Here is a 9,234-nt window from a genome sequence, read left to right as displayed (position 1 = left end):
TGGTTCCTGATCGAACTGCTTAATGGTCATGATCCCAGAGACTCAGAAACAAATCTCAAAACCAACGGCTTTTGGCAGAAATGCATCTGGACCCTGCAGTAGGTTACTGTTGCTGGGCCACCCCAGGAGGGAAAGAATGCTGTCCCTCCGTCTGCTCCCCCTAGGTGGCTGGGTGACTGCCATCCTCCAGAGGCTATTGGACAGTCAGGTTTCGGCCCTCAGTGATGAGACACGTGAGGCCTCACAGGATGGGGGTGGAGCTGGCCCTTTCTTCTCCACCCCGAGACCCCGAGTTGACACCCACGAATGGCCTCCCTGGCTCTACTTAACAGCCATGATCCAAGATACTCAAACAAATTTTGGAACCCAGTGGCTTTTGGCAGAAATGCGTCAGACCCTGCAGTAGGTGACTGTTGCCAGGCCACTCCAGAGGAGAAAGGGCCGCCATCTGCCAGAGGCCATTGGGCAGTCAGGTTCAGGCCCTCAGTGATGAGACTCGTGGGGCCTCATGGGATGGGGGCCTCATGGGCCTTTCCTCCCTGTCCCAACAAGACCCCGAGTTGCCGCCCATGAATGGCTTTTCTGGCTCCTGATCAAACTGCTTAACGACCATGATCCCAGAGACTAAGGAACAAATCTCTGAACCCAGCAGGTTTTGGCCAAAATCCCTCCATATTTAAGTGTTAAAATTTTGGAATTTCAAAATCGCACAGCCACTACTGCTGCCATGCAACATCGTATGTTATTCATAATCAGCAATAGAAAACACATTGTCTACTGTTGCCTTTTCAGCAGATCTGAGTGTTGGGGTAAAATCCCAGATTAATAATGGTGGGTCTGTTGTCAAAGTATTGAATGAAGTCAAAGTAGAGAGAGAGGAATATGGAAATCATCTTCCCCACAGGTAGAGGGAGGGTGCGGGATGGGAGTACACTGGGGTTTTTGGTGGTGGAGAATGGGCACTGGCGAAGGTACGGGTGTTTCACTGTATGACGGAGACTTAAACCTGAAAGCTTTGTAACTGCTCTCACAGTGATTCAATAAATAAGATTATAAAAAATGAAAAAAAAATAAAGATCATGTAGTGAATCAGTTTTCTTTCTCACATCAAATGGCTTTTTCTTTTTCTTCTTTATTTTAAGAGGAAGGGGAATGACAACAACTTGTTCAAAGATGCAGAGATAAGAAAATCAACTCATATACTCAGCTGTCAAAATATAGGAAGCTATCTGTCTGTCCGTGTCTATACCCAAGGGTACAGAGAGGAAAAACTCTACAAGGAAGTACCTGACACGTCAGCTATAGACACTGATGACAAACCATGTGGTACAACTCTACAGTACAGAACAAAGTGATAAATAGTTAATGTTTGGGTTTTTTAATATACGATTTCATATTTATAGAGAATTGAATTCAAAGACCTCTTGTATTTTCTTTCCCAGATTTGCTGATTATTCATACTTTGCTCCACTTTCTTTATCATTTTTCCCTTTTTTTTCCTGAGCAGCCGGCTGACATCTTGACCTTTTGTCTATAAATATTTCAGTGCTTATTTCCTAAAAGCAAGGATTTTCAAAGTAATAAATCTTTGATCAAGACACAAAGTTAACATAAAAACCAACAGAATAATTTTTTTTAAATGTCAACTATTTTTGAAAAAATAATCATTTTACACCAGAGGGATTATTTGACCTGTTTTTCTTATTAAGATATTCCCAAGCTATATTCTAGCATACAGCAGGTGCTCAATAAATATTCTTTAATACGTTGACCTAGGACGTACCACCCAGGATGGCTCACACTTGGCTCTGGTTTATTTAGCATAAACTGCAGTGCTGGCAGCAGCACCAACATGGTAACTTCTTTTGGTTTGGTTTATGGACCACGCTGTGCTGTGCTCAGGGCTTACTTCTGGCTCCACACTCAGGGATAACTCCTGGCAGGATTTGGAGGGTCATATATGATGCTGGGATCAAACCTGAGTTGGCTGTATGCAGGCAAGCACCCTGCCTTCTGTACTATCACTTTGGTCCCATGTTAACTTCTTGACATGTACACAATATTATACTGATCACTCTTCTAAACAAAGCATTTCTAGAAGGAAGCAAAGACAATGACACCAAACTATCCAAGCATTTATTACCCATAATTTGGAAATCATTAGAAAGAGGAAGATCTGTAGTCATCACAGGCTGCTGGAAAATTAGCTTTTGAAGGTGACAATGGCAATGGATGAGGCTTGCTTGAGAAGTCTGGCTTGCTCCCTCACAGGTAGCGATTCCTGATGTATTCTCGGTACAAGGCAGTGTCTTCCTTCCCAAGGGGCTGCATGGCACCATGACCGGCTTGAATGTGGGCCTGGAATATCTCAGTAGACTTCCTATCTACTCTGGGAGGCTGCACTTCATAGATGTTGTCTTGTGAGAATGCAGAGATAGGTGCTCTGTGAAAAGAGAAGAGAAGACAGAACAAGAGTGAGAAGAAATGGGCTGTGTTCTTCAACTGTTAAGAGGTACTGGTGGGTTGACTGGTGATGAGTTGCGGAAATGGCATCCCTGGCATGCTTGGCTGGGAATATATTAATTAATTCCTATGTTACATGTCGATTCCTTTCTTAGATGTTGAGTTAATATGTGTGTGTAAAGTGGTCCCTTAGCGTAGTGCCTGGAATCTTTAGGAATTCAGTAAATGGGACTGCTAACAATTACAGCTGCAAATTTCTGAGATCTTAAAGCTTTAATCACCACACATGACTCTGGTGGCAAACTAGGACCCAAATGAAACTCATTTTGATGGCACCTCCTAACCACGACTCATTCCACTTGATGTGAATATGAGTGTATTTCCCTACCAGACCTGACCTCAGGAATGCTATTGTAAGGTGTGTGTAACAGCTTGCTATGCTAACACCCCCGATGTCTGAATTCTGAAACACAATGAACCTCAGACTTTGGAGGAGGGATTGTGGATCTGTAATAGGCATGTCTTCCCATCTGAGGTGATTTGCAAAGCACCCAAGAATTTCTCTACACCCAAGAATTTCTCTGCAGAAAAGTATTCATACCTTGTTTGATCCAAAGGTAGTGAGCTATAGCAATTTATTGTGCCCATAGTCACAAGGTAAAGTCCCTTGGGTTCTTTTGCTGTTCTTGCTGGGTGGGTTTTGGTTTGTTTGTTTTGATTTTGGGCCACACTCAGCAGTACTCAGGGGAGCTATGGGGTCCTGGGGATTGAACCACAGAGAGCCATTTATAAGACAAGTGCCCTACAGAGTAAATCCCTTAGAGGGCACTTGTTTCTGGACGAAAAGACCAGCCCCAAACCCAAAAGGACATGGAAACCGGGAGACCACTTTCTTTGGTTTCTTTCAGTAGGGACAGCTGTTCTCTGACTCCATTTTCACACTGGAAAAAATAGAATCACATTTTTTCCCCCTAGTCATGGTGGGGCTGACTTTTATTTCTTTTTCAGCTTCTTCTTATAGTCTCATAAGGGAGAAAACTGTTACCCCTAACTTAAGCACTAATGGTCTGCTTGGATATAAAATATTAAACTTTTAATAGCTCATTTCTTTTTATCTACAAAACTTATTGCCTTTTTCCTGGAGACCTCTAACTTTCCCCTCCTGGAATGTTCCAGTCTTATTTAGATTTGGATGGTTCATTTATCGACTGCTGCTTGGGGTACTCAAGCACTGAGGGACAGGGACACAGCCTTAACTTTGCTGCATGCACAGGAGACATACTCGGGCATAAACTCATTAGACATGCTGCAGATTTTTTAATGAAAATTCTTCTTGTTGCTCTTTGATACTCTTTGCTACTTAGTTATATTATGACAAGGTCTGATGATGACCATGTCTTATGTTTGGATGCAGAACTAATGCTTGAATACCAGTTCAATTCTTATTGAGGGTTTGTTTGTTTTTTTTTAAGCCTCTTGACTTAACACAAGTGGAACAGCCATAGTAGAGACATATGCTGGTTTGACAAGAAACAGTTTAATTGATTAGGATGAAATGCTTTGCAAAGTTAGTCATGTCACAGTGATTTGTTGTTGGAAAATGGTAGACTGCCAGAGGACACTGAAAATACTTTCAGAAATATAGATGTGCTACTTTTCCATATATTAAATAGCTCATGCCTTTTCTCTGATTAGCACCATGGTTAACATATCTCAAATCCCATGTGTTACTTGCAGAAAATTTAGTCAGTGATTCTAACAACCGAATGTATTTCCTTTCCTAGTGCACCCATCTTCTTCTTCTTTTTTTTTAAAATCTTAACTTACTTTTATTATTTCTTTTTACCAAAGTATAGTTATTAGATTAGCTTGAGGTGCATAACACAATGGCTTGCTGTTTGCACACACTGAAGAAAGACCACCCCAGAAAGTCCCATAATTAATATGCATCACCATGTACTGCTATAACGTATTTTTCCTTGTGATGGGAACCTTTTAGCAATTTTCAATTATCCAGCCCAGTATTATTAACTATTCAATTCCATTTGTTATAGCCCCAGGATTTACTTTACAACAGGAAGTTTTTATCTTTTGATTCCCTTTAGCCATACTGCCTGTCCCTAGCCTATTCTGCGTTTATGACAATTTTCCTCCAAGGACTTTGTTTTCACATCACGTACTCTGTTGATTATAATGGAGTTTCAGGATCCAAAGCACCTTACAGACCAACACAGCCCACCTTATTTGGACATGATGGACATGAGTAAGTCATTTGCCTTATTACTTCCTCTACTACTGAGAGGGAACTATAATTAGAATAAGTACAAAGTCAAACAGAGTACACTCTAACAATTAAGAGTGCATGTGTGATCATTTACTGTTTCTCTTGAATCCCCTTATCAGGTTATTTTTAATCTTTCCAATAAGATATTCAATCACAGAAGCCTAGTCATTAATCTACTAGAATATCATGACATATACAGTAAGAATGTGTTTGCTTCTTCATTTTAGTAACCAAGACAACTATGTTTACTACTAAAACAACTAAATCTAAAAAGTAGTACTTAAACTGCTTACCTAGTATAGCAGCCATGAACTTATTTAGACAAATTAAAGTTTAATACAATTTAAAATTAGTTCTCCAGTAACACTAGCCACATTTGAAGTGTCTGATAGTTGTTTCTGTACTGTATCGGGACAGTACAGATAAAGAACACTTCCATCAGTATAGAAATTTCTATCAAACAGATTGCATTCTTCTTAAGCATAGGTCTCTGGATAGCATTGATCACTATTGATCCTTCCTGTATTTTAATAGTTGCTATGATATCACCATCACCTCTTTATCCTCAACGCCCAGAAAAACATCTCACATACTGTACAGGCTCAGTAAGTATTCACTGAAAGAATAAATGGTATCTTGAGAGTTCATCCTGGATTTTAAATTCAGAACCTGAATTCAGTATGTTGTGGATTTCTCTACAAAAGAGTGAAGCTGGGATCTCCTATAAGAAGCTGGGCTCCAAGTTCCTTTCTTCAGCCAACCCCTAAGGTAGACAGGAGACTGGTGGGAAGTGAACTGTGCATTCTGGTGGTGGGCCATTGGCAGGCTGGGCAGCGAGGAAGGGCAATGGTGTTAAAGTGGCTCAAAGGACAGTATAAGGAAGGCAGGACATGTTCCTATTCCCATTTAAAGGTGAGAAAACTGTGACTCAGACATAAACCAATATAATGAAAGGAGTTGAAATTAAGAGAAGTATGTTCATTTTCAAGCACACTAATGAAACAAAAGGCAAACACATTTTTTATCATGGGATCCTTTTGTAAAAGAAAGCAGACTATACCTAGATGCACTTTTGATATATTCTATCACCCCCAATTTTTTATTTGGTGAAAAAATGGGTAAGTACTCAATATTATTTTCCCCCTGACCCCTGGTGGCACCTTTACATATCTTAAATATGTCGATAAATATGGTTATCACAGAGTAAATCTGGTTATCACCCTGTGACAAGTGCTGGAAAACAAGCACTAAATCTGTGTATTAGGAAATGAAACCATGCCATTCACTGCTGATGACACCCTAAACACCATTAAGAATAAATTAATTTCCTTTTAACTCCTGCTAAGAGTCTAGGGCTGGAGAGACAGTGGAAGGGCTAAGGTGCTTGCTTTGCATGTGGTCAATCTGGATTCAATTCCCAGTAACACATGATGCCCCGAGTGGTGCTGAGGGGGCTGGGCCTGAGCAGCACCCAAGCCCTCACGTTGAACTGCTGGCCAGGTTGGCCTAGAGTCACCTGAAGCGGCATCCAGGCCTCCTCAGTAATGCTTGGGAGCCTTAAATAAATAAATAAATAAATAAATAAATAACAGATCTAAATTACACACGAATCTTTTATTTATTTATTGCTTTTTTTGGGTCACACCCAGAGGTGCTCAGGGGTTACTCCTGGCTCTGCACTCAGGAATTACTCCTGGTGGTAATCGGGGGACCATATGGGATGTTGGGGGTCAAACCTGGGTTGGTGACGTGCAAGGCAAATGCCCTATCTCTGTACTATAACTCCAGCCCCACACACATGGAATTTTACAACCTAAGATCAAAACACTCCAATTATTTCAGTTTTATTATATCATTGCAAGTTAATGAACATCTCAGAATAGTGAACAAAACCCAATTTCTTCATATCCAAATGTTTCTACATCCTTTTTCAACCTGCTACAACAACAGTGACTGGACTGGCCCACTGCAGAGGCACGGAAAGGAAGGTTAGAAATGTCACATGCACATTAAAATGTGATAGAATCATGATGCCTATGGTGTCAGTCTCTGAGCAATCTATGGTCTGGAGGAGCAAAGGGGTGAGCAAGAGAAGTGAAGAACAGAATCTGTGGCTGGTGGAACCTAAGGGGGCAACCCCACAGACAGTGAGCAAGCTGCAGAGAAGGGCCTGCAAAGGCTCAGCAATAAGGTACCTCAGTCCCCAAGGACAGATTAGATCTTCAGAAAAATTTGGAGGAAAGAGGACCAGGTGGCCCTTGGGTTCCAGAGAGAACACGGGAACAGAAAATGTGTGTGTGTGTGTGTGTGTGTGTGTGTGTGTGTGTGTTTCTCCAACACTTCTCTGCTTCAGCTTGTCATTGAGCTGCCTGCCTGATAGGCACTACTGTGTCCTAGGAGACATCTATCCCCAAGTCACATCAGTAGCAATGAAACGAGTATTTACAGATAGATCAAAGTGCACAATGACCTTGATATATCTTTCCAAGAAAATGATTCATGCAATGACTAAGGCGACTAAACTCTCTCTTTGGACTCATCTGCCATCAGATCCATTTGATCAGTGTTTCCCAAAGTAGGAGATGCTACATGCCCCCCCAATTCCCCAAGGGTGCTGAAAAGACAAGGTGGTAGAAAGCTTTGGGTGTAACTAGGGAGTATTTTCTGTTTGTTTGCTGAAAGAAGGCATATTTCCAGGATCTGAGAAACAGTGTAGGAGTTAAGGCACATACCCTACTTGCAGCTGACCATGGTTTGATCCCTGGCCATGCATATGCTCCACAGAGCACTACTAGGAGTTATACCAAAGAAGACCAGGAACATACCCTGAGTACAGTGATATATGGCTTATCCACCCCCACCCCCATGGTAGGTTTCCTTGGGGTGCAATTTTTTCTTTTTTTACTGAATAGGGGGTAAGGAAACAAATAAGTTTTGGAACCTCTTAGATAAAAAACATAACATCTATGTATGCCTAATACATGCTATGCATACAGGTATACTATACACATGGATTTTTCTGTATATCCATATATCACAGAAGCACATGTCTTCTTTAAACCAATGTTGGGGAAAGGGCTATATACATTGCTTGACCATCCCCCTGAAGCCATATACTTCCAATGTGTCCATGAGCACCAAGTTGGAGAATACTGATCCTATTGTACAGGTGCTGGAATAAAAACATAGAACTGAACAAAAGTATGGCTGATGAGTATTTTGGATCATGGAACCAGTAAATCTGAACAAACAGAGTGTCATATTTATTATTTTATAGAGTGGAAACACCTGGTTCTTAGACAAATGACTACTTTGGGGACCTGGGGAATATTTCAAAGTAGGCCCACGGTTTGATCACCAGCCTGAATATCCTCCCCTCTTTGCTTCCCCCCAGACACTGCCCAGTACCACCCTGGGGATACACAAGCTCTGCTGACACAGGTCGCACAGCAGTACCTTGTCTCAGTGCGGAGCCCTCAGGCCTGCACCCCAGGCTACACGCCCCCAAGTACCTCTGGGAAGCCCCTTCTGGCCCCACCCCCCAAATAAAAAAAAGTCATAGCTCTCACTTTCTAGTTTTGCATACCAAGAGATCAATGCATTCTAGGAATCTCATAGGCTATTACATGACTGTCAGGGTAGTCTTAATGAAAATGTCATCATTGTCAGATATGTATGCCCATTAAGGATAAAATGTTAACTTATACTTAAATATATTAAATAGAAGAAAATGTTTGGCAACTATCAATGAAAAATTATTAAACTTTAGATCTAGTAATGCTTTGCAGCTTTTAAAATCACACTAAAGCACAGAATGACTATAAGGTGTGAATACCATCGTGGTCAAGAACCAGAAATTCTGAAAACCAGCTCAGAAATTCTTCCCATGGGCTCCTCCCCATTAAAACACCCTCTCTCCAACCCTCCCCTAGGTTGCACGATTCTGATTTCTACTGTAATTACTTCCTTGCACTCTTAAAACAAGCCTTATTTAAACATGCATCTCTATTTTCAGAAGTACGACATGCCTCTTAATTGACAGTCTCTCTTTTCTCTTCTACAGTTTATTTGTTGGACAAAGTTTCTCCTGGCCTGGGTTTTTCTAACTGCATATTCATGGGGCAGTTGAAAATGTTGTGGTTCACATTTCCAGTGAGTCAGCTGCTGATCAGCTGGGTGAACTTTTGCTCTCATTGCTCAGGTAGGACCATAGGTGGCACTGTGCTATTTCATCAAGGGCCACAGCGACCATCTTTTTTGATGTCCACAGCCAGTGATGCCCAATGTATTGTCTAATTTTTTGGGCATTGCTGAATGATCTTTCTTTTGCATGGAATAGCTGTAGCACTTTTCTGTGTGTGTGTGTGTGTGTGTGTGTGTGTGTGTGTGTGTGTGTGTGTGTGTGTGTGGAGGGGTATATTTTCCTTCATCTCTACTACTATTTAGTTGGCCAGTAATTTAACTCATAAGATTCTGTGTTTGACTTT

At 41.3% G+C, this 9,234-nt stretch overlaps 1 protein-coding gene across 1 annotated transcript in view; it reads right to left on the bottom strand.

Moving 5' to 3' along the window:
- Nucleotides 1-2,114: 2,114 nt before the first annotated feature.
- FIG4 (FIG4 phosphoinositide 5-phosphatase) overlaps nucleotides 2,115-9,234 on the bottom strand; it is a 138,119-nt gene continuing 130,999 nt past the window's right edge. Inside the window, exon 23 of the mRNA XM_056125023.1 lies at nucleotides 2,115-2,443. Coding sequence (XP_055980998.1) covers nucleotides 2,266-2,443 — 178 coding nt within the window. The 3' untranslated portion in view covers nucleotides 2,115-2,265. The remainder of the gene's footprint in view (nucleotides 2,444-9,234) is intronic.

Source organism: Sorex fumeus, unplaced genomic scaffold, assembly GCF_029834395.1.
Source record: "Sorex fumeus unplaced genomic scaffold, SorFum_2.1 ptg000054l, whole genome shotgun sequence".
NCBI classification, from domain to species: domain Eukaryota; kingdom Metazoa; phylum Chordata; class Mammalia; order Eulipotyphla; family Soricidae; genus Sorex; species Sorex fumeus.
The sequence above is the reverse complement of the archived record's forward strand: the minus strand, read 5'-3'. Positions and strand labels throughout refer to the sequence as shown.